This window comes from Haliotis asinina, chromosome 11 (assembly GCF_037392515.1).
Source record: "Haliotis asinina isolate JCU_RB_2024 chromosome 11, JCU_Hal_asi_v2, whole genome shotgun sequence".
Classification (NCBI taxonomy): Eukaryota; Metazoa; Mollusca; class Gastropoda; order Lepetellida; family Haliotidae; genus Haliotis; species Haliotis asinina.
The window spans coordinates 43,923,146-43,950,189 of record NC_090290.1 but is presented as its reverse complement, the minus strand read 5'-3'; the positions used below and the strand labels follow the sequence as shown (position 1 = coordinate 43,950,189).

General features: G+C 38.5%; 1 protein-coding gene across 1 annotated transcript; it reads right to left on the bottom strand.

Moving 5' to 3' along the window:
- Positions 1 to 248: 248 nt before the first annotated feature.
- On the bottom strand, positions 249 to 27,044 carry LOC137255849 (sodium-dependent dopamine transporter-like). The gene is made up of 14 exons (XM_067793422.1): positions 26,983 to 27,044; positions 15,534 to 15,661; positions 15,203 to 15,334; positions 14,507 to 14,762; positions 12,092 to 12,224; positions 9,837 to 9,971; positions 9,295 to 9,398; positions 8,336 to 8,460; positions 6,852 to 6,964; positions 6,274 to 6,402; positions 4,836 to 4,935; positions 2,889 to 2,989; positions 2,387 to 2,557; positions 249 to 1,936 (listed from the first exon to the last, which is right to left on the bottom strand). The coding sequence occupies exons 2-14, from the start codon at positions 15,646 to 15,648 to the stop codon at positions 1,826 to 1,828; spliced, it is 1,725 nt and encodes a 574-aa protein (XP_067649523.1). The 5' UTR covers positions 15,649 to 15,661; positions 26,983 to 27,044; the 3' UTR covers positions 249 to 1,825.

Genomic DNA, 27,044 nt, shown 5'->3' with positions numbered 1-27,044 from the left:
TACGAGAGTTTTATTTGGCAAATCGTGTTATTGATTCGTATGATAAATGTTCAGTGCCGTATTGTGCTCGAATATTCAAGAATCAGTGACACTGTATATAAAGGCTGGTTGGTGTGTTGACACATGGACACACACATGGATTAACTGGAGTACATAATTCAGCTGTCATCAATCTTTGTGAACGCTTGTCCTACATAACCGCTGCTTGACCGCTCGCCCTGTTACATTCAGTATAACTGTTTCTCACTTTCAAACCAAGACTTTATATTTTGACATTATATTTGTGACCGCAGGGGGTCGAATCTCTGTTTGGATGATAATTTTCAAAAGTATATATCTAGACTTTTATAATGTTTGTAGATGCTAAAATTGACACATATTTCAAATTTGAATGAAATCGGTGAAGAAATGGATTTTTAGGAAATTCTACCACTACACTCATTACATAAAATACACAAGGGTTGACACTCGCGATCCTAGACGCCTGATCGAAAACCGCACTGCCCAACTATTTTAAAGTGCAGTTTAAAGTGCGGCTCATTCTTTGAACAAACGTCTGGCCTCTCTTCGGTAAACTTCGACAGTGTCAGTAATCTCTGAATGGCTCGGAAACGCAAGACGGCTCTCATTGGCCAATTTCCAAACACAACAAACAAACATGGCAGACAAAGCATTCTAAAACCATGTTCGAGTTTTCCGAACACAACAACATATCACCTGTCAACACAATATCCAGCAATATTTGCACACCAATGAGAGTCGTCAATGTGACTTCTGTAGAATTTGCTAGAGAAAAGGAAACATTGTTTGATAGGTGGTGTGGGTCTAAGGAGATCACAAATTTTAATGGTTTGAGACAGTTAGTTTTGATGAAGAAATTTCAAGTAGAGTGTTCATTCTGATCTCAAGACTTACTTGTATGAACAAACGGTTGATGACATACATGAGGCAGCGATTCTGGCACATGAATATTGCTGTTATAGAGTTCTTTTAGCCTACCTTGCCGCCTCCCCAAATTAATTCATGCATCCAAATGCCCAGGCGAACATTAGTGTCATTATTGTTTGACTTGAATTGCTGAAGATATGTCCTGTGATTGTAGGGAAATTTCTTCTCAATGCACGTTTTACGTATAACATTTTGCTTTTAAAATATGGTATAATAATCATTCGTTATATATGTGTGTATAACCATTCTTGTCTGCGCTATGTCTGATTCTTTGTGGGTGTGGGTCAAGCCAAACATCGCTCTGGACTTCTGGAATTCTCTTCGTTATAACACATCTTACAGTGACCCGTGAAGATCCGGGTTAGAATTGGTCTTCAGAAGCCCATGCATGTAATACGAGGTGACTAACGGGGATCTGGTGGTCAGGCTTTCTGACATGGTTTGATATCCCAATTAATGCTCATGATGTTGATCAGTGAATTGTCCATCTTTGCATTCAAACCGTAACATGTATAGACATGTACAGTACATGACCAGTAATTTCATTATTGAAAACGATAAAAATGTCACATACAACATAATAAAAGGTTGGAGTTGTCTGTTTGAGACAACATAATACTAGCGAACCCTTTCATGATCGGAAGTCATCACCATTTGACTCATACACCAGGAGAGGGATTTGGACTGATATTCAAATTGGCGCCAGATGTCGTGGGAATCCTTGATAAATCAGATCGCATGGTACACCTCGTTGATTTGATCGACACGTGACATATCCCACTTGTGCAGATTGCATCAGGGATGTAGTATTAAATACATCTAATGAACGTAAAATGACGATACTTGGGGTTGTCCTAGACGTAACACATTTCCCATGTCAGACTGTGTCATTCTGAAGTGCTTCCAATGCTTGGAACCTATCCAGGACACCTTCATCCGGCGGTGACCTGTCCCAGTATTCACTGTGCTGGAAGGATTTCTTAAATTTCTGAAAAATTGTCAATGTGATATAACAATATTGCTAATTATCAAACAGTTGGTGATATGTGATGAAATATTGCTTTGGATGCTAGGTGACATGACATGTTCATGTGACAGATTCCCCACAGCCCGGTCTTGTAAGCGATATGTGCACGGACATTTATACACGTTATCATAAACTGGCTGTATTGAGAAATTATTGAAAAACATCTGAAGCAACGAAGAGTACACGCCTAGGTCCCTAGTTCTTTGAAGTTCTATAAAAAGGGAAAGGTTAACATCTGAATGCCTTTCTTGCGACCTGTAAGTTACAAACATTTTGTTGTGGCATACCGTCACTTTCAATGAAAAAATACACGCCAGAATACATTAGTTATACATTATATAAGTGACAACATACAACAAATGAGTTGTAGAGTGAGAAGCAATAACTTCGAGTCTTTTAGTTGTTTTTTACCTCTCTCATGGTTGCTCCTGGGGTGTTGTAAATCGTCCAGATGAAAACAACTGGAAACGGCAGAAGTGATGAAAAGGATATGAGCCACCCAATTGCTGTTGCCCAGACTGGGTAGATGTAGACCTCTAACTTCGGGGGTCGGTAGGAGTAGAAGGAGTAGCAGCAGATCACCTGGTACAACAGTTGGAACGTAAAACATACACAAAGTCACCCTAGGGGGAAGACAAAAAAGAGGATCATATGGTGCTTTAAATACAAATAGCTTTCTTTCAGTACTATAATAAACTACAGTTTGGAATCATGTTCGTCATGTTCAATATTTGTAAATATTCATCACTCACAACATTGATAAAATTTCATCACTTACAAGATTTGTAAATCTTCACGCACACGTTTCTGACCCCTTGCAAAGGGAGGTAATATGTATCATGACTGATTACTTGCTGCGAATTTGCCCTCTTGTTTGGTAGTGTATAATATTTAGCAGTCGAGAATTACTTACACATAGAAATAGAGGGCACACAAACTTAAAACTTATGGACATGGCCCGAGGTATCGCTTTTCCCCACATCGTACGAATGTCCTCTTGAAGCCGCTTTGTGCCTTAGGGAGAAAAATCGTCTTGTAATACTAGTCTTTTCACATAAAAAATAGCAAGCATGACAATTTTGCAAAAAACAAACAGAAAACAATGCACCCAACGAAACGAGCATGGCCAAAGATAATGTGTAGATAGTTTTTGGAATTATTCACGTCAATCTTTGAGAAACAGGTTCTAAAACCAAAAACAGGACTGACTGTGAGTCGTTCCTGAAGCAGGGACCAGGCAATACCAGCTGTTACTTTAAAAGCATTACCTTTTCATCTTGAATCTGAATCTGAAGGTCAAGCTACAGTTTACTACAATCGGCTACTAATATGTTGAAACGTGGGTCACTCTCTTCAAAACTGTAATAACAACTTTTGAAATCTTTAGCTTGTGGACCTCGGTTAAAGCAGGCGAATTTAATAGTCCGGCGAAGGTACTTAGGTCCCATGACAATAATAATGTTTTGTATGCCCTGTGGTTTAATAGTAGTGTTTGTATGCGTTAGTTGTAACTATGCAAATCACTTGGCCTAGCTTTTCGACACTCTCTTAGCGCTAAGATAGTCGTAAGTGCCATTCATTAACATTATCTTACGACAATCTTAGCGCTAAAAGAGCTTCGAAAATCTAGGCCCTGGAGGCCAGTGTAAATCCTGGTTCAATGGTCATGGTCCAGTGGTCTAACTATTTTACTGTCCTTTGTTGACGGGATTGTGTTTGAATTGTATTGGTTTAAATATATGCATTATTAAATATCTGGTTCAAGTCAAATTACGTCTTAATGTAAACTCACTCATTCACGACAGTACAGATTTAAGTTGAACACGAGGATTTGAACAACTCTCTCCATTCTGCTACTGGAATTGAGCTAGAAAATATATCTACTTCCTTCTCCTACGTGGCAGTTAGTGAGGTCTCATGCTTACTTAACACTGACAGTATTTAAAAAGCAGGAACCAATTAATATATACAAGAATTTAATCTGTTAAAAAGTCAATATAATACAATCATGAATATTTGTTGAAGGCTAAATATCCTGCATTGAGTTTCCCTTGTCATGATAGAATCAAGGTCTGCTTTTTTCATTTTTCCATGACAAGAAATACATAATTTAATGTCAAACAATTGAGGATCTTTTGTAAAATGTTTATTATCAGTTGATAACTATGTAAAGGAAATAGTTAAATTTATTTTGTAAATCGATATATGCTATTTTGTGTAATGGTAGTATAAACTAGCAACTGCGATTGCTAGTGGTTGTATCCTGCAATGGGGTTAAAATATCGGAAACTTATTGCCCTCTTGTGAGGATACGCACAAAGTAAACCTAGACTTAAAGATTGTTTAAACGTAGTAAAATATTGTTTAAACGTAGTATTTTTGTTATTTTAAATTATTACTAAAGTTGCAGTCGCTAGTAGTTGAAGGGATGGTGTAAATCCAAATAGGACCTATAGTCCCTATAGTGTGGTGATCTACCTTCAACTGTTGGTGAAGTAAGGCCTGTTTTTACATTGTATTGGCTGCGTAAATAAAACAGTTTCACATCCACGTTAAAGTTAACAGAAAAAGGTGAGATGTTTTTAACTTTATTTTTCAACCAAACCATTCAAAATGCAACAGGAGAGTTTATATGTACGTTGATCAGCACTCCAGTATCTCCTGTCTTGGATGTCTACATATCTCAGATATGTATGTGCCCAAAATAAAATAACAGATTTTCAAGTGGACGGACCAGTGACTAGAATGATGTCTGATGCAATACTTTATTTGACTTATTTATTTATTTTATTCATCTGAAATTATCGAGATGTAAAGTAATTTGAGATTTTTAGGGGCGTCCAAAAGAATGCATTCTTACCATAACACCAACCCACAGCAATGCACTCCAGGACACCAAACACGGAGGTCGTTGGAAAGTAGGCGTACCAGTCCACAAGCGTCATGGCATATACCCCACCCTGAAATGTGTAGATTGTTCAAAAGGGATGAGAGACATGGAATAACAACTGCCTGATATTCATATGTGTGCATTGTTTAGACTAGTATATTAATGAATTCGTCATTTTTCGGATGCGACTGCGTGACGTCGGTGGTCAAGGAGACTCTTTTGCGCCGTAATGATTATGCTTTGTATCTGTTGTCAGGTCTGGTGCCCCATACACGATCTCTATGTACTTTTGGTATAGTGAGTGAGTGAGTTTTGTTTTACGCCGCACTCAGCAATATTCCAGATATATGGCGACGGTCTGTAAATAATTGAGTCGGGACCAGACAACCCAGTGATCAACAACACGAGCATCGATCTGCGCAATTGGGAACAGATGACATGTGTCAACCAAGTCAGCGAGCCTGACCACCTGATCCCGCTAGTCGCCTCTTACGACAAGCACAGTCGCCTTTTATTGCAAACATGGGTTGCTGAAGGCCTATTCTACCATGGACCTTCACGGGTCACTCTTGGTATATCACATATGGTTCGTGTGTAACACTTGGTGCCATTTTCGCATCAACATCGACGTCGAATTGTGTTTCAGAATGCACAGTGTTGGTGTCGGAATTGAGTGTCATAACATCTAACTATGGACATATGGTCACACGTTGCCGCCCATCAAACATATCAACATTAACAACAACCAACCCCTTTCCAAGAACTGCAGAGATAATGGTTTAGAATGAATCACGTTGAAACTACACATCTGATCAGCAGTATCACTCAACGAATCCGGAATTGTATCGATGACTGAGACGGATTCACTTGATATGCATAAGCGGTAATTGATATAACTGACAGGGAATTGACTTTTGGCCAGTCATTGGATTGCATCGATGGTCCCTTTACAATGTTACATTAGTAACGATAGATAAAATCAAAAGTTGTGACACCTTTTATTGAATATCCCTTAAACTGTGTAATAGAAGACTACATATTCCAAACGAGTTGAAGCTGTTCACTGTTACACGTGAAATGTATAGTGAGTGAGTGAGTGAGTTTAGTTTTACGCCGCACTCAGCAATATTCCAGATACATGGCGGCGGTCTGTAAATAATTGGGTCGGGACCAGACAATCCAGTGATCAACAACACGAGCATCGATCTGCGCAATTGGGAACAGATGACATGTGTCAACCAAGTCAGCGAGTCTGACCACCCGATCCCGTTAGTCGCCCCTTTCGACAAGCATAGTCGCTTTTTATGGCAAGCATGGGTTGCTGAAGGCTTATTCTACCCCGGGACCGTCACGGGTCCGTGAAATGTATATCAAAGTAAACATGAAGAGACTTTAAGAGTACCATTACCCGTGAAACATATATCAATCCAATCAAGAAGAGCACTAGGAGCACAGCAGCGATGCTAAGCCAGCGTCGCCTCGTCAATTGCGGAAACATGTCCTCCAAAGCTGAGATGACTAGTTCAGCACCGGGTGCCTGTAATATGCGTATTCGTAAACACCCACAGCGTGATAATTATGAAGTGTTTTGTGCTAGAAGGCTAGCAGTGAAAGTGTCCACTCGTCACACCAAGGACCCGGGTTCGATTCCCCACATAGGTACAGTCAAGTCTATTTGTGTTGTCCCCTTCCGTAATCCTTCTGGGCTATTGGTAAAACACATGAACAGAAACGCTGAACAGAAACTAAGTGGTAGTTTCATATTTATCATTTATGTATCGTAATGACCGTGGGTTCCTCGTCGATATGTCAAACAGTAGCCAAAACGGAGGTAAAACACGTGTATAACATATGCAACATTTAAAAGTCAGGACATCCATTCACACCAACATGTTAGTACAAGGGTCAGATAAGTGTCAGTATAACTGATTCTTTGGTAACTGAAACAGTTCAGTGATTCTGAGAGACCTGAGGCGTCATCATTACCATAGAATCAATAGCCAAAGACATGAACATCAGGAAGGTCATCACAGACCATAGCTGAGGCAGTGGGAGAGCGGAAATGACCTCAGGGTAGATGATAAAGGCCAAGTCAAGCCCTGGAACACAGTAGGAGTAGCAATTCAATGTAGAGAGTGATAATTGTATTAGTACCCAAATGAAAGCAACAAAAATTATAATCTCATTTGTGTTTTGACCAGTCGACATAACATCAAACAAGAAGACAACGTCATCGCTATCCCTCACAATGGCAAAATACTGTTATGAATATGTCTGCTAGTTATGATTTTACGTGCCAAATTTAGCGAAGAAATAGGGAACGGTTTTAAAATTCTGCTCTGGAAAAGAACACGACCACCAATTTGAGTCTAAGTTAAACTGTTGCCATGGAAAGGACAAACGTATTTAATTCATAATTCCTCAACTACCAAAGAATAAAAGTTCAGACTACCGATGTGCCAAATTTGGTGAGGAAACTTTGAATGGTCATAGAGTTCCGCTCCAGAGTAGAGCACTACCACCAATTTGAGTCGAAGTCAAAACGCGTTGCCATGAAAACACAAACCTGTTTTATTCAGAATTCCACAACTACCAAAAGGCAGCAGTACACTACCAGACCTATATATGTGCCAAGTATTGATTTCGAAAACGAAACTAAAAAGAACTGATTTTCTTAAAAAAGATTCTTAAGAAACTGTGTCTTGAAAACGGTATGTGATACGCAATATGTTTATCTTTATTCGGACGATTTTAATTAAGTAATTAATTTTCTATTTTGATAAATCATTGCCTGTCGATATAAAATGTTTACATATGGTTTTTGAAAGGAAGGTGGGGATAAACTCAATATGCCAGACACTTCGCGCTATGCTGTTTTCGTGAGGTGCGATTTGATAATTATCAGCGTAAATCGCGCGTCCTAGAATAGACATTGATGGTCCACAACAACAAAATACTTCCTCGTAAACATCTCTGGCTGTCGCAATATCCTAAAACGTAGAAAGGAAGGAAACAACTGTCTTAAACTTGTGTTTCTACGTAGAAAGTTATGCATGGTATAAGAGCATGCAATCGTTTTAGATAAACAGTCATATACATAGATACTGTACGTAACGTAAGTACATATAATTTCCGGTGTTAGCTAATTTCTTGTTTGGCATAACAATAAAATGCACTACTGAAAAATTCTTTTATCACTGAATGTTTATTATGAAAGGAATACCTTGTTGATAGCTTCAGTGTGACTCTTGATATGGCTCGATGCATCCTACATTTTAAAGGATAAATGATAGTGATGCTGGCCTTGTATATTTACTGTTTTGATTACATTTTTAACAATATTATTACATATTGTTAACAAACCATAAATCATCAGTTTTAAAGCCTTCGACGACAGAGTCTTGGTACCTTTGTACCACTAACTTCAGCAGCAATAGATAACAGTTTCGAGATACCCATATGTTACTCACCAGAGGATTCAAACGCTTCAACAGTTACTCCACGTTGGAAGGCCACGTGACCAACGACAGAGAAGAAAGCGAAGCCAAATAAAACGTTGGTGAGTGAATCAATCATGCAGAATATTATTGCATCCCTTTAAGAAATAATACATGAACACGTTATTATTGAAATAGAATTAAAATACTGAATGTTTTAATAAATGCAAGAATATCAAGCTAATCATTAGTCCTGGGTTGGGACGTACATTTATACTTATCTTATATTGGTTAGCATCTATTCCAAGATGCTTCGGTGAAAGATCAAAGGCCGACAATACTTTATCAGACGATAATGTGCACTTTTTGCATTACGTCACAATGTGTTGACGTCACTGCGCCATTCCAGTCTGCCCCCTCGAAATCGAACTTTTTTGCATTACGTCACAATGTAACCGACGTCACGATGGATGTCAGTTGTCATCGCCTCGTACAGCCTCCCACAGTAGACTGCTTCGACGCTTCCCATTTCATGCTTTGTAGTTGCATCACACAGCATTCCCACGATACAATCGTGAAATGTCGCATGACTAGTCAGCTTCAGCTGCATGTACTGATCTAAACTTTCGTTGGTAGTAGAAATGAGATGGTCATATTGCCATGTATGGTTTAAGAGAATCACAGATGTAATTAAAATGATTTAGAGAAGATATTTAACCCGAACATAAACCGTCACCAAACTGTGATGTATAGTGTAATGAAGCACACTTCCGCCCTGAACTATTATATCGTTAAAGCTTTAACAATATAATAGTTCAGGGCGAAAGTGTGCTTTGTTACGCTATACATGGTAGTAGAACGAACTCTATTTACTAAATACTGTCCTTTGAAAATACGAGAGCTTGATTCTGACCAGTCACAATCAGTGCCTTATTATGAACTAAAGCAACGTCTGAAGCATATGTGTGAAATTTGTATGATCTTAAATATACCTGAAGCAGTTGTTATCCTTTCTGTTGTGTCCAGACAAAGTGATGATACACCCCATGGCTATACCCATCGAAATCACAGCGAAGTTGCATGACTGAATCCACACCTTAAAACCATACAAGCGTGTCATGTATATACATCGCTGATCAGCTTAATGAACTGTAACATTAGCTTTGAAAATTGCATTTACGTTCATCACAAGGTGATCTTGAACCCCTTCTCATTGATTCTGTTCTGCACTTTTCCACATTAGAACACCTTTTCTAATCCTTCATCTCTGGTGATCAAGGTGTAATCTTGAAACCTTTCTCATTGATTCTGTTCTGCACTTTTCAACTTTTGAACACCCATTTCTAACCCTTCATCTCTGGAGAAAATGAATAAAATGAACATACCTACAGGTAAGCAAATTATTACGATGTAAAGGAAAATTGTACAGATAAAACAAACGCTGTGATAAATACGAAACAGGAATGCAACCTACGGAAAGAGAAGACCAATGCAATTCCATATGTCACATTTGTGTAAACATGTTTATCCTCACTTTGGAATCTTTGAGCTTGTCAAATTTAGGGTAGATGTAGTAGTATATTCCTTCTGCTGAACCCGGAAGTAGAGAGCCCCGGATGAGGAAAACCAAGACGAGAGTATAGGGAAGGATTACAGTGATGTAGACAAGCTGGATGAAAACAGTTATTCAGTGATCAGCGAAACATGTTAGCTATTTTATAGGACACTGTATATCGGTTTCGAGTAAACTAAACATACCTACCAAATACATGCATCAGAAATATACGTTTTCAGCTTCCTTATCGAATCTCATAGTACCCGGTACAGCTGTCTTCTGTTAATCCACATATTTGTAAAACATGGTTCAGTACCGAATGCAAACTGACCAAAGGCCAGAAAGCTTAAGTGCTTTTCGAGGACATTCTACAGTCCATAATTTAAATAAGGTTAAAATTTGGAATGTAGTTTTTGCTGAATAAGCCTCACGTTTGAAAGAACTATGTTTCTAACATAAATTTACACCTTTTTAATAAAGTTTATCCTCATTTAGTTCTTAGTTGCTTTAAATGTAATTGATTTAATTGATTATTTTTATTTCGATCTGTAATTACTTTATAATTTGTTATATTGAATACATTTGTGTTTCAGTGGAATAGAACTTTCCAAAAAGGATCTTATCACTCTTTCATGTGTTATCTTTATCAAGGACCTTTATGACTTCCGGAAATATTTTCAGTTCAAAATGGCGTCGATAGCAGAGGATCTAGTCGGAAAGCACAAGCCATGAATCTGAATTTTGAGAAATTAAATGTGCGTGAACTATACACCTACTTATGGAAAGGATCGATTAAAGATACACGTGGTTAGTGTAAGACAAAGACGATTGGAGAAGTTTGTCAACCTCTCTAGGAGCTATTACCACACCTGCTACGCAAGAAAAATGTCTGGAATAGCAACTTCGAAATTTGTGTAATTATTTGGTTTTTCAAGCAGCAGACACTAGACACTGACCCAAAGAATACTGAACATCAGTTGAAAGCTAAAGTGTTCAATAATGATAGACTCGTTCATTCAATCCGATATCACCACACATCCGCGGACTGTCCTCATTGTTATGGCTATGTCAAAGTGATTCAAAGTGAATTCCATTTACTGACAAAAATCTAAAATTGTGTATATATGATCGTGATGATTGTTCTTCACTTGATTTATAGAACTGTAAGATGAATAACCAAATAACGTTGAAGGTTTCGTACTCCTCACGGCTAATACAGAGGTGAACCCGGTTTACCCCGGTTTGCAAAACTTAATCCTACAGTGTATGTTACGCTAGTTCACCCAATTGTCGAGTGAGTTCAGCCAAGTCGAGACGAGAATTCATATCATACATTATAATTAATGGTAAATCGTTAAACGTTGTCAACGAAGGACAGTAAAATAACTAGATTATCACATATTCGAATTTAAAACTAGTAATTAGATCTAAAACAGTTGAATTTAAGATGACAATACAAAGTAAAAAGCTATACACTGCCAACGACTGAAGGTAGATCATTATACCAGGGACGGATATGAGATTAGATGTTTTTGTACATGTTCAGTTTGACAATCCGACAAGGAGTTATCTGTCTCACTGAAACTGAAACATGCACCCATGTCGCTGTTATCCTGTCAGCTTTGGCTGACATCTCAGAAAATAGACTTGAAACATGCATCTATTTCAAAGGAATGGGCATTAAACTAGGCCGCATTCACAGAACACATGTGTAGTCAGTGTCATTGGTAATGGCTACGCCTTCTATCAAAGGCCTTTGAGCTTTTGAAACTGATCTCTCTTCCCTTCGCCCTAAACATTCATTCAAAGAACCTTTCTTTTAATCGCAGAATATATGTTGTTATTGTGCTTGTGTAAATCAGATTATAATCGCTACCAGCCGAAGGGACGGCAAAATGTACACCGGAGTCCATTCCAGAAGCAAAAGAAGTCCCTATTGTCCCTGGTGTACGATCTGCCTTCAGTTGTTTGTCATCTGTATCGTCCTTTTTATACTGCGTTGCATTAATAGTTTAAAAAGCGTTTAGGGTTATACGGGAGCTTTACAACTGCATTTGTTATCTCTTAGTTCTTTTATTGTTCTTTCCAGGTTTGGGGGAGTGTATTTATCGTGCAAGTTGAACCTCATGAAATAATTCCAATGTGACTTTAAACCTTCACTGATGCGCTGATGTAAGCTCAGTATCAGAGATGAATTAGGTTCAAAGTTGCATAGCTTTGATTGCGTAAATTACTTTTCCTGATACTTTGATTCCTTGAAATATCCAAAGGAATAAGATCACTATGGTGACGGCCAGACATCCAACAAGAGGCCATCTTAGACCTCCGAGATTGTGCAGTCCATCGCTCACTTCCAGCGTCTTGAATCTGTGGATTGAATAACCGTAAGTCATGGACAAGATCTTGTGAATGAGGTGGGCGTTACGCAAACAATATGTAAGTCAGGAGAAAGAATTCAACAAAACAGATTAAGGTCTAGCTCTGTGAAGCGTATGGCAACGACAGCACGGGTGTGGTGCTGGGAAAGAGGCTACAGTACTGTCGGAAATTCAGAAAAAAAACAACTTTTCCACATTTATGCCTACAGTTTTTGTAGTTCATATGTGTGAAATATCTGTTAACCTTAGTCTGGCCCAAATATAGCAAACGTAGAAAAAAGGAGAAATTTACAACAGCGAAATTAGTGTAGAAATGAGCAGCTTATTTGGAACAGACCATGGCTTTATGCATATTTATGAGCGATTATGTAAGCAACTAAGTATTAATAAATCTCATGCTATAAAACCCTGGTGTTGTCAGTTCAGTTTTGAGGAGGTCATCATGCGACGATGTCGCATTGCCCACACAAGATACACACATGACGGAGGTGATGCTCCGTTTTGTATCCTTTGTGATGAAGGAATATGTGAAGCATGCCCCGTATTGTAATAGTATTGTCCTGCTGAGTGACAATCGCCAGCAGCTGAAGGGATGGTGTAAGTCCATCTCGGCTCCATGCAGGAAGCTCCTAATATAGTGATACATCTTATATATACATATGTAAAATTTTCTTTTATGTTTTTTATATATTATTATATTATATATATAATCATCACTTTTGCTAGTGTTAATTGTAATTGTGATATTCTAGTTGTTTTACTGTCCTTTGATGACGAGTTTATATAATATATATGTGTTCCATTTCAATATCATATATCTTCTCGCACGATATGGCGGCAATATTGCCGATGGGACGTTAAATGGTATCTCACTCACACAATCATTATTCCATACTATGATTACAAAGCTGGCATCACAGGATTGATCCGTGATCTGATGCAGAAGTGGAACACTTACGTTGTTAAAAATAAATTAAATTAAATAAAATCCTATATTGCTTTCACCTGTCTGGATTGTCAGTCCAGATTTGAGAAGGTCTTTATGCGGTATAGAACTGGCCACACTAGATATACTCATAAATACTTGTTAAAAGGTGAAGATCCTCAGTTTTGTATCCCTTTTGATGAAAGAATCGCTTGACAGTGTTGACGTTTCCCCCACAAGTGATAAGTATTTCCCTGTGCGAACTGTCAGGAATCTTCACAGTACTGTTACGATTTACTGTTAAGTAGGTTTAATTAAATTATTGATTTTATAAAAGAAATACATTATTAGTTTAATTTTGATGAATAGTTTGTAAATAGAGCAATATAATATTTTTGGGGTAGTTTACATAAGTAACTGAGATAGTTTGTGGCTGTACCCTGAAAGTGCGTTGAAGTATTGTAAAATTATTGTCCTCCTGAGAGGGTAAGTAAATCCATTCATTGTTAATGTAAACTTACTACTATTTCTAATCGTAGTATATATTCTGTTTTAATGTACAGCTAGATTTATCTAAATTGCTAACGGCTGAAGAGATGATGTAAATCCAGTTAGGATTCATATGGAAAGCAAAAGTACTGTAAGTTCCCATTGTCCCTGGCACGGTGATCGTACCATAGGTTATTGGTAGTCTATAGCGTGTTTTTATATGGTATTGCCTTCTCAGCTGATAGTGTTTAGCTTTTCATATTACTCTTACTTCTATATCAGTGATATACTTATTTTCCTAGTTATCTTATTGTCCTTTGATGACGGCTTTCAGAATGTACCATTTATTACTATGTATACAATATGGCTGAAGTATTGCCGATACGATGATAAATTTCAACTCACTCACTCACTACGGTAGCCATGCAACCTATATACTTAAGACATTACAAGAATGTCTTGTTTTTGGTCTGTTTATATAACACTTTTTTTACCATTACATATAGTCTGATCTATTATTTTCAGCCTGCCAGTTATTCGTATTTTCTCGATTTTACGAGTAAATAGGCTTTTCTGGATATCCTAACACGCATCCCACTAAACGACAAGTAACGTTATTTCGACCTATGCTATTTGCAATTGTGTAATTTTTATGGATTCAGAGTAACAATATGAAATTATTTTATTCTGTTTCAGGCAGTACTTTAATGTTAATGTTGTTATGTTTTCATTCAGCTCAGATCATAGAATAAATTGTCAAAAGAATTATGTTCTTACGATCCAGACTCATTTGGAAGGAATATACTCTCCACCTCATAAACAACACCTTGTAGAAACCTAGGTATTCAGAAACTAACTTCCAGAATTCCTCGGCAGCTGTCATCCCTCCGTCCGTTGTGTTAGACGTTGTGTTAGACGTTGTGTTAGACATTTTGTCGTTGGATGTAGGGATCTTGTTCCATATGCATGCTGGGGTGTTCCAGGCGTTGTCGCATTTGTCCCAGGGCAGGTTGTATGAGAACGAGTGGTAGAAGTAGTACATATACCATGTGAACTGGGCAGTGTAAAAGCTAACATTCATCCATGTAACGACAACAGAACCGACACCTAACCCTGCAACGATGTAAGAAATGTGTATTAAAGCCCAGCGTTTTGATTTACGAAGTATTGTTACAACTGAAAATCCCTGTTCCTTTCGAGATGTTAGCTGCTATTTCACTTCACTGATTCACCGACTGCCATGACTTTGGACGTTGTGGCGACAAAACAAGAAATATAAAACCTGTGATTGAAATCAATATCACCGGCTTACCTGAAGGATGCCTCACAATCGTAGCACCATGACGAATAGATCACCCATGCAAACGTTACATGTTGAAACTAGGGCATATTTAGTTTCAAAACAAGACTGGTTACCATTTGGGTATTCATTTTATCTCAAATTTCTTTCCTGATGCACAGTGAAAGTTGCCCTCATGTTGCAAGTCGAAATACATTACTTCATTCTTCTAGGCAGTTTGTTTTTTGTCACTTGAATGAATTGTATTTGTTACCTTTGAAAGCAGGACACATATTCCAGACTTTTATAGGTCCACTCTGAGAGAACTGTCCAATTGTCATCTCCAGAAACACACAAGGGATGGCTCCAATGATTGTGAAGAACGTGTAGAGTATCAGGTAAGCTCCTTGCAAACAAGCAATACGAAATATATTTACTTTCCAACATATAGCTGCTGTGTAAACATTAATGCCATTGTATATCAAGTATGATAAACAGTCGGAAGTTAAAGCGCTTACCTTTTAAGAAGTCGATCATTATAGTCTAAGGCATGAAGGTGTGTACGTTTGTTGGTGTTGGGATACAGATCTGAAACTTAGGATTACCTCCTCCGTTGCGCATGCAGTAGAAAGGGAATTTGATGAATGCTCCCGATCCCACTCCATATCCAACTAGGGTGATGATGTAATCCACTTGACTACGCCATTGTTCGTGAACCATGGTTACATTCAAACTATAACAAAATCCACAATAACAAGTGAAGTATCAACAATGTTAGCAATATGCTATATTTTACTATGCTTTTCTTATCACGACAATTGTTCTGTTCGTTAGTGAAAGGTGGGATGCTGTCTGACTTTCTATTTCTGGCTCACATTAAGTAGTCGTGGGTTGGTCAATATACTGAACAAAGCTAAACTATGAGGTAAACAGCTTTGCTTGTACAATTTAATAGAAATGTTTGAGATGATTAACATACCGAGTAAGGAAATGAAACAGATCCAAATGCAGCCAATGTATTCCCGAATGACTGGATTTGCGTATTATTTCCGATTTGGAGAAGTTTTTGTGCCCTCGACAATACTTGTTTGATCAAAGAACTTTGTATTTATTGATGAAGAACTCTGCCATGAGCATGTTCACAAGAAGGTTTTTGACATGAGTGGAAACAATACTAAGGAGATTCATAAAAGGGGAAAAGACGAAGATCAGTTATGAGAAAACGTTTGATTTATCACATGATAGCCCACTATGCCATATGTTGAAGTAAATCAAACGCTTTAGTCATATAGTTTTTGTCATGAGACATGGTAAATAGAGATAAAATTAGATATCTGTTTGGAGGTAATCCTCAAGGTTTGACAAAAGTGGAAGCAAATATCACATAAAGGGTTACTGAAAAAGCGATTTTCGAAATGCTCTAGATCTATAAATTACAGACCCAGGCCTACTGAGTGAATTTTAAATGTCGGCCCATTATGACCTCTGTGGAAGTCATCATTTTCAAACGGTATTAACCCATTTGACAGAACAGCACGAAGAACGACGTGCAAAATATATGCTAAGAGTCCGAAGTGCTTTGTCATCACTCCGAAAGTCAACACAGAAACACCACCACTCCACTCCATATTTGTGCCTGTTAAAATCTGCAGCCTGTTTGGAATTGACACCATCATCTCCCTACAAGAGACACCAGGAGGCAACAAGTACATTGTTGTGGTGACCGACCATTTTGTCCTAATGGTCAACTGCTGTCCTGGAAATCGGTTCGACTGTGATGCATGGACATATTGATCATTGATCAACAAAGTGATTGACTCACCAATAGAACATTTTCATTTCGCATAACCTCGGCTTACCATCCTCAGTCAAACAGCCATTGGGAAAGCTACAACATGACTTTAAACGCAGCTCTGAAGGAACCCGTCAGTGACCATCTTGATGACTGGAACGAAAACATTCCCGGTGCCTTGTTCGCACACCACACACCAGCGCATGCTTCGACTAAATGCACACCATGGTAGCCCAGCAACCGACAGACCTGAACCCGACGGCACAGCTACAGCACCTTCACCAAACACTTCTTGCCCCAAAGTGCTTGAAACCTAGATCTATGCAAAGGCACCTGTTCCATTGTTTCTGACAATATTTCCAATGCACAGGATCACCAGAAGGAAAACTATCAGCGACACACTACCAACAGGGAGATAGAAGTTGAATCAACAGTGTATATCAAGAACAGCCGTCGAGACCAGAGGATGGGAGGCACGATGGATCCATGATTAAATGGACCATACTCCGTAGTTGAGACTTTGACCAAAGGTCGTTCGAAGCTACAGAACCAACAAGATCCTGAAAAATCCACATACCACGCCAAATCTACTCCAGTGACCCATTCACTAATGGCAACGCCGAAAGACTCGGTGATTCTGTTAACAATCTGAAGCCACCACAAAGACTCCGAGATGAAAAGAAGTCCTTACTACTGTAAGTATGTGTGTGTGAACAAATATAAATATATAAAATATATAAAAGCAAACAGACAAAAAAATCACAGGCTATATATCGCCATCAACTGTTGGTAGATCTGTTAGGATGAGTCGTTTGTTTTTACAGTGCAGTTGGTCAGTCAATGCAAAGGCTGACATACCATCCCAGCTTCACCTTGAAACCCAGACTAGCTCAGATTATACCAGGGCCTCATTTCACAAAATACTAACGTGGTCGTTAGTCAGCAAGGTAACCTTAGTAAAATGTTAAATTGGAATGAAGGTTAACCTCCGCAAAGGCTGCTTCGCGTAAGGAGACCCAGGTGTGTGGTCTGGGCTGACCCCGGGTTAGAATTGACCTTTACCAACCCATACCTCAAACGGCTGCGTCAAACGGGATCAAGTGGTCAAGCTCCATGACTTACTTGTCACATGCCATCGTATCCAGCTGTTGATGACTGGACTGTTAGGTCCATACGTGATGATTTAACGACCTCCGCAATATGGCTGGAATGTTGCCCTATTCGGCGTTAAACAACAGACGAATCATGAACTTTATGTTTAGTTTCACTTGAGGTGAAAACCACATGAGTAGCTGAATGCTTCAAACAATGTTCATAGGGCTCTAATGACTCTAAAGTAAAAATATGAGGAATTCATTTGAACCATCACCTCGTCACTTCTTAGAACTGCACTTTATGGGTCCAGGAAAATTTGAACACTCTTCAGTGTATGATAGTCGTTTGAAATAGCTAAGAAACACATACCGTTTATGCGTGGTTTCTATACCGCCAACAGGAAAATCAGAGAAGAAACAGCAGTTCCACTTGGTATTATATGTATATTATGCGAGACTGTGCAACAGATGGTAATACAGGTACAACAGTAATCGTGCTTAGTTCTTACTCAGCATCTATTACTCCGAAATCCATTCGACATACAATTCATCTGTCTGTTAACGCCTTGGGACAAACATGTGCATGATTAACAGACTTTACAATAAATAAAGCCATATTTATGAGGGCAAAATATCCTACCGACCGTCTGGCGAAGAATGTTTCGAAATGGCTTATGTTTTAGCTATATCAAGTCGGAACTGAATTTGGCATTAGTTACGAGAATTAGACATGTATTATGGGTAACCGCCCCCTCCCCCCAAAACATTTGCAACGGGCAGTTTTAGATTTTGTCTCGTCTTCTGGAAAATATGATAATTATCTAGACAGGCTCTTGAATGGCTTAGATGTAAGTCTATGTTTTTAAAACATTTGAACATTTGAAAGTGGTTACTTAGGGTTTTAAATGCATAAAACCAAGCAGAGGTTATTCGATATGCTTATTTATCTATCTAAAGTAATACTGATACTGTTGCCGTTTCTTTTATTTTGATTAAACTATTCCCTTTGAAAATACAATGCAATTTCATATGGTTGTTATTTAAATGAAGTCAATGTGTTGGGCGCAAATAGGCTTTTTACTGGCCCATGTCGCCCTAAAACTGTAAAACCAACCAAGCAACCAACCAACCAAGCAACCAACCTCAAGACCAAATCAGTTGTTTTGTTCCATAAAAATATCCACAAGCAGACAAACTGACCTAATCCATGTGACCAGGAACAAATCGCTTCCTACATCCATGATGTAAACTCATGGGCAAAAGAAACTTATCACTTTAAAATTTCCATTTACGCTTCTAAACAAAACTGAACTAGGTAAAACATACTGAGAAAACATTCGCTAAAACACATTTTTAAGCTGAGTAGCAAGCAAAAAACCCGAGATATTGTGATTTTCGTGAAAGCACGAAAAACAGTGAAAAAGGTTTTTTGAGTGTAACCAAAAGTTCTCGTGCACATTGGTTGCATAAATACAGCTGTTCGACAGTGCAATCATGCATTATCAAAAAGCATATCAAAGTTATGCCACGACTGTCATCGGAGCAACGCAATAGGGCCATCGGTATGGCCCATATGGGGGCGTCACAACGTCAGATTGCCAGAACATTCCACTGCAGCCAGGCAACAATCAGCAACCTCCTGAGACGTTTTCAGCAGACAGGTCAGACCACTGACCGTCCAAGATCAGGTAGACCAAGGGTTACGACGCCCGCCGAAGACCGCCATATCCGTACGATACACCTACGGAACAGATTCGTCACAGCGACGTCAACGGCGACCACAGCCTTGGGACACCGCATCAGCAGACGAACCGTACTAAGACGTCTCCGTGCTGCTGGTATCAGAGCTCGCCGTCCATTCCGTGGAATGCCCTTGACCCGCCAACATTGTCAACGTCGGCTGCAGTGGGCACGAACAGTACGTCGGTGGCAGCGACGTGACTGGCAGAGAGTGCTCTTCACTGATGAAAGTCGTTTCAACTTGTACAGAAATGATGGCCGAGCCCGTGTATACCGACGTAGAGGTGAGCGATTGGCGAGGAACTGCATTCAAGAGGTGCACCCATTTGGAGGAGGTGGTATCATGGTGTGGGGTGGGATTTGTGCTGATCAGAGGACACAGCTTGTCATCCTGCATGGAAATCTGACAGCCCAAAGGTATAGGGACGAAGTCTTGAGGCCAGTTGTTTTGCCCTTTGTGCGTCAACAGCCAAGAGGTGTTCTTTTGCAACAGGACAATGCACGTCCGCATACTGCCAGAATCGTTGAAGATTACCTCAACAACGCCAACATCAACGTTTTGCCCTGGCCAGCACGTTCCCCAGACATGAATCCCATTGAACACCTCTGGGATCATCTCGACAGACAGCTAAGACAACGACAGCAACCACCAGCAAATCGCCAACAATTGGAGCAAGTTCTCTTGGAACTGTGGCAGAGGATTCCTCCTGACGTCATCAGGCGTTTGACGACATCAATGCGGAGACGTGTACTAGCGTGCATTGATTCAAGGGGTGGACACACTAGGTACTGAGTGCTCAGACACTTCCAAGATTCAGTTTTCCACACACTCTGTGAATGCAATCCTCTGTGTAAACTTTCACGTCCACCCCATGTGTCATCTACCTCACTTCCTGCATGCATGAACATTGACAGGGCATCAACAAATACAGTTTTTGCTGTGTAAATGGCTTATCTTTCTTATATAAACATTCTTTCTGACATTTTTTTGTTTTTGTCGTTTTTAACACAAATAATGTCGGGTGATAAGTTTCTTTTGCCCATGAGTTTATGTATGCTAAATACAGACTCCATTGTCACCACTCTGACACTAACAGGATATGGGGCTTACTCTTCCAATTCACTTTCAATGAATCGATATTATTTTCATCATGGCATTTGGGAATAACGTTATGGTGCAAATATTCATGAACTTAGACATAAAACTAATGTGCCACGAGCAGGGAGACAGTGTGAGTGAGTGAGTATGGTTTTACGCCGCACTCGGCAATATTACAGCTATATGGAGGCGGTCTGTAAATAATCGAGTCGGGACCAGACAATCCAGTGATCAACAACATGAGCATCGATCTGCGCAATTGGGAACCGATGACATGTGTCAATCAAGTCGGCGAGCCTGACCACCCGATCCCATTAGTCGCCTCTTAGGACAAGCATAGTCGCCTCTTATGTTAAGCCTGGGTTGCTGAAGACCTATTCTACCCCGGGACCGTCACGGGTCGTAGGGAGACAGTGCTAAATGTACTTTCATGGTAGATTCACTACTGGTAAAGCAAGCTAATAATTATTCTCTTGGGATAACATTTATTATTCATAACATTTATCGCACAGCTGTTCAGTAATACTTCTGATGTCACATAAAACGAGCATAATACATTGGCTATTCACACAGGGCCGTAGGATAATCGAGTATAATTGATTTATTAGGATATTTCTTAATGTGTTGGTGCAAATAATAATAACTTTATAGTGTATCCTACTGAAGTGATTCTAAGCAAAAAAATTCACCGTGAATGTCTCGGGGTAGAATAGGTCTTCAGCAACCAAGGCTTGCCACTTAAGGCGACTATGCTTGTCGTAAGAGGTGACTAACGGGATCGGGTGGTCAGGCTCGCTGACTTGGTTAACAAATGTCATCGGTTCCCAATTGCACAGATCGATGCTCATGTTGTTGATCACTGGATTGTCTGGTCCAACTCGATTATTTACAGACCGTCGCCATATGGCTGGAATATTGCTGAGTGCAGCGTAAAACTAAACTCACTCAGTCACTCACTAAGGAAATAATTCATTCTCTGGGGTTTTAGTATATTATACTACTTGTTATTTGATTAATGATTTTGATTGTCCCTGTGGGGAATGAAGAATGACACTAACACGTTCTCTTCTTTTAAGTTGAGGAAAGCATAAGCCATAATTTCACGAGTTATGTATGCATATTCAAAAAAAATAATAAACAATTGTCCTTGACTGGAAACCTAAACAACCTAAAACGGTGACGAGAGCGATTGACGTGGGCGTTGGTGAAACAATATGTCAGAAGAATGAGTGCAAAACTGGTGCAGTTCAATGAAGTTTATGGTATTTTGTGCTGAGAAAATCAATACCCACGATTAAATGTTATGTTGCAGTATTGTATTTGCGCACGTGTACACCATGCATTGCTCATTGGTAGTGACAAAGAGAAATGATTGTCCGCTCAAGAGCTGTCTTTCATTGAAAAGTGTGTTGACGCTTATACTTCCTATTCTAACTGGGAGTTCAGTTTCCCCGACCTTTTTAAAGAGTATTTTAATGGTATTACATGGGACATAGTTTATTGTTTTATCTATTACTCACACAACAGAATATATCGAGCAAAATGCTTCTTTGCTAAGAATTCAACGAGCGTGATGACTCTCAGTTTTTGGCTAGTCAAGCAAAGTCTGATACTATTGTGACGTATGTACTAGCATTGTAACGTCATAACCGTAAACCACTAGGACGTACGGCATCTGTATTGTGTGATAACATTGTAAAATTATTAAATATTGTAAACCAACATTCCCGGAAACTGCAAGAAACATCGCATCGCAAACAATTGTTTTGTCACTCAAATCATATTGTGACGTAAAGATAGAATGACGTCACAAATGAGCTACTGCTGTACTCGTACTCGATATAAACGAGTGCAGACAGTAAAACCCTTTGGTTTGCTTTTTTGTTTACAATGTCGATAACAACATGACGGTTGCACGTCGGTTCCAAATGTATTCCCGTGCTTCAAATACACAATAACATCCGAAAATTGGCCAACACATGATGTTTATCTCCTAAGTGATATCTTCAACGAGTGAGTAATAATTTTTTACGTTACGAAAGTTATTCATGGTAATTTCAGTATGTATATTTGTTCATTACCGAGCATGATTATATACATGATACATCTCATTAGAATAGTTCCATTACACGCGCTGATAAACGTATGTGACAGTAACATATTTTGTACGATTTTGTTCTGTTTTAACATGCTGTGTATAGAATAGAGTTCATGTAAATAATTGCTTGAAGTTTTTTGCGTAGTTTTAGTCATACTATTTGTCCTATTACTCAGCCTGCCTTAACTTAGTCTATCACTCAAAGCTAGTTGACTGAGCATGCTTATCGTATATCGTAACACAATAACATAAGCCCTTTCCAACTTAGGTAATTTTGTCTTCACAGCCAGCTAGGACAATCAGCTAAGCTTTACACTTCTACATATTAGAAGGTTTGTGGTCACTCCACATTTAAACGTCAGTGTGTTGAAATGTCTTGTTGATTTTCTGGGACAAATCTTTTGATAAAGTCTTTGGATCGCATTCTGAGGTAATTTGGCTGCTTTATTTTGTTATTGTTCATATCATATTTGGATATGTCTTGAATGGTGTATGAGTGTTTGTTTGTCTCAGTATGCATAGCACTGTGAATTTGGTGTTCTTATTGCTGTAAATGGGCCAATAAATACTCTGCATTCATTGTAATGTAACATTAATAACATGATTGATAAAAGGCAAAGTTAACCGTGTGATGACTGCATAAACACAAATATTGCTTTGTAATCATAAATGGGTGAATGAACACGCATGAACGAATGAATGGATGAATGAGATCTTATTTTTGCATTGTCTTATATCGTGTTCAGCTACAGCAACATTTGTATGTTTGAATACTGTATCATTGCTGATGATTCTTTATCTGTTCGTTATTAGCATGGCTTTGCATATTATTATTTTCTCTGGAAACAAGCATTTGATACGTACAGATACAGCAGCGTCCCCAGGTGTGTAATGAACCTAGGCCCACAAACCTGGTACGTTTATGTATTGTTTATATATCGTGTATTTCAAATGCAAGACATTTTGTAAATGTAAGTGGTTTCTGAAGCAACCATTTTATAAAGTTATAGCATATGTATGAATTATATGTGTATATCTATGTTAATATGTGATATTGGTACATTTATTTTATTGTACACCTGTTTGTTTCAGGGTTGGTGTTTTCACCTATACACATCTCCAATGAAACGTCCACCACTGAAGAACAACAAACCTAGTTCATGAATGATGTGCGTGTGCGCAACTGACGCGCAGCCCTGCTACTCGTTTAATGGTTTAACTTGTACACATATACAGGAATCATGGTTCCGTATTTATATGCTGATGATGTATCCTGTCAGAGCTTTAGATCAGTGCAGATTGAAATCAGCATGAATGATGGACCACATGTTTTCATTGCGTCATCAAATTTGTTAATGACGTATGACTATTGTGTTATATTAAATAGCCATATATGGAACTGACACATAAAATACATCAGTCATTATTATGAGTCACGCAAAATAAAGAAATGATAAAGTCCGAAAATAAGAGACAAGAAGTATGCAGCCTAGATCCTTCTCCTAGCAGACGAACACATGGATGTGTTCAGGTTATATATAGGGTCAAGTGTCACACATTACACCCCTATTAATTTTGCATACGATTGCATCTTCCCACAATATTTATAATTTAACAAGTTATGTTTATCAAGTTATCACATCCATATGGATGTGATATGAAGTGTCTTCAATAATATATGGTAGCAAAGTTACTGTAAGTCCCCATGGCCCCTAGTATGGTGGTATGCCTTCAGTTCTTGGCAATCTATAGCCCATGTTTTATATTGTATTGTCTTCTTTAATTACAACATTTAGTTTTTCATACTACTTGTGTGTTTATGTCTGTGATATACTAGTATTTTACTGTCCATCGTCGACAGGTTTTTTATATTGTACATGTATTCCTTCCCAATCTTAAATGTTCTCGACACGATATGACTGAAATATTGCCGATGTGACATTAAATTCTAACTCACTCAGTCACTAACTCTTCAATAATATATAAGCAATTACTTTTTCAAAGTTACTGGATGTACATTTTCGCTATGTTGATGTTTTCTTTCTTTTGGGGCATAAAGTGATATTCCAAGAATTAGCGACAATGGTCCTTCTTGAGAATCTCACTAAAATTCAACATGGTATCTTCCACACGATGCATGAAAAGATAACATGCGCTATCACTTGTGTTATTTGATGCAACAAATATATGCACCGTCGCTTTCAACTAACCTGATGTTTTACATATCGTAATGCATCATGGAAAAGGTAGTGGTAAATTAATACAAAATGCGCAATGTATCTTTATTTCCAAACTAACGTTAACTTTTATGAAAAAGTTCGATATTTTTGCACTTACAATCATGCGACGACGAATTAGGGTGAAGGTGCACGTTTGGTGAGAAGGAGTGTTAACACTACCATGATAGTAATGTGCGACAAGTGAACATACTTACAAGCAGACAAATCAGCCTACTTCATGTGCATAATAATGTGCTCTCTATATCCACAATGAGTATATGCCTAATTCATCATGTTTCCATTTAAATTCAAACGCCTTCTTTCAAACTTGAGATCAGTGTAGACATCTCCACTTAAACGTCTTTCGTGTAATTCACCATGACAACCATACGATTTTTGCCACCAAATCAAACACCGTCGGTGTAATTGCTGCATTTCCTTATTGCAATCACTCAAACAGACATTGAAGTTGGGATGAGAACGGTTCATGAACTAAATGGCGTACAAAGTGTGTACAAGCCATGACAATCTTCCCCAGTAGCACATGCTAGTGTATTACCTAGTACTTCTAAATGAAATTTATGTCGTTTGAGTTTGATTGTATTCACAATATGCTGGAATACTCTAAACTTTAACGCTCCCCTTCACTCTAAACAAACATATGCGTTTGATGTCTGATGCGCTTAGCTATACGTCCACGCATTAAAAAGTGAAAACACATATGCATTGGAGCAGACATAACCTTTCTCATTTTGATCAGTGGAAAAAGGTTAGGTTCACTGTGTATAATACACCACAGGATATCTACACCCTTTTACACAAAGATTAAAAAAAAACCAAACACCCACGTAGTAACACATTCGCACCCACCTTTTAAACCGTCTCAAATATTCTAAATTCGCTTCAAGTATTCAAGTTAAATAGACGAAAGTACGTACCACAATTGATTTGGCATAAATAAAGTAAATAACTACGAATTTATGATGAATGAATGTCACATTGTTCTGTACGCATGCTTTCAACCGTGCCCGTTCTGGTGTGTACACCACATTAATTTCACGGCTAAAATAGATCGTACTTAATTAAACCATAAAGTGAAACCACTGTGAAAATCTTCTCTTAATGATGAAATGAAGACAGAAGTTATACATTTTTGTGTTCATCATCTGCTCTGAGGTACAATCGACCCTCCTTTCTAAAACTGAAGTCTGTGATGCAGCGTTTTTTATCTTGATGTTGACGGCTATCGATTATCAATGGTATACGGCAATGCAAGGGCCAAACATCATACTTTCTAAAAAACTGTTGAATTACAAATTTGTAAACCAGGGGACATGAGTTCGATCCTCACTGGAGGCTCCAAATCTGTAACTGGGATAGCTCGACAACAGAAAACCAAGCTCCGTTGAGCCTGTAGTTGGGATTTATTGCTGTAGTTGACTGATAACACAAGTCTGAAACAATGTATATGGATATGTAAATCTCCGTCAAATAACCCTTTTATCACATTCAAGGTATTGCCCATTGTTCAGATAACAATGGTTCCACTACCACTGAACATATAAAAAGGTCTCAAATAAATGGACATCATAAAATTAATGGTTCAGTTACATAACGAGATTCTTAGCAGGGCAATTATGGAACACTTTTGGCATATTCCAGACAACGAAATATGAGATTGTCGTACCATCTATGGAACAGCTTGCATCAAACTGTCCACATGTTGTGCGGCACCAAAATTATACCCCTGATCCAAGGACCTAAAATACATATGCATGGAAATGGAAATGCTAATTCTCACCAGAAAAGTAAGCGTACAATCTGCTTGGACTCAAATATTAATCTGAATCAATTGTAAGTGAAATTATTGACAACAACAACTGCCAATCCTGAGTCAAAATATACCTCCATCAAATACATTAATTCAGCTAAAATAAATACTGAATGAATCGTTCAACAATTAAACGTATTTTTGTAGTTTATTCCTTTATGTAAAATCAAATATAACTAACCTGAATTCCACCAAAGTCAGAATCTCCTTCCCATGACTTTCAAATCACTTTGCCCACTTGGG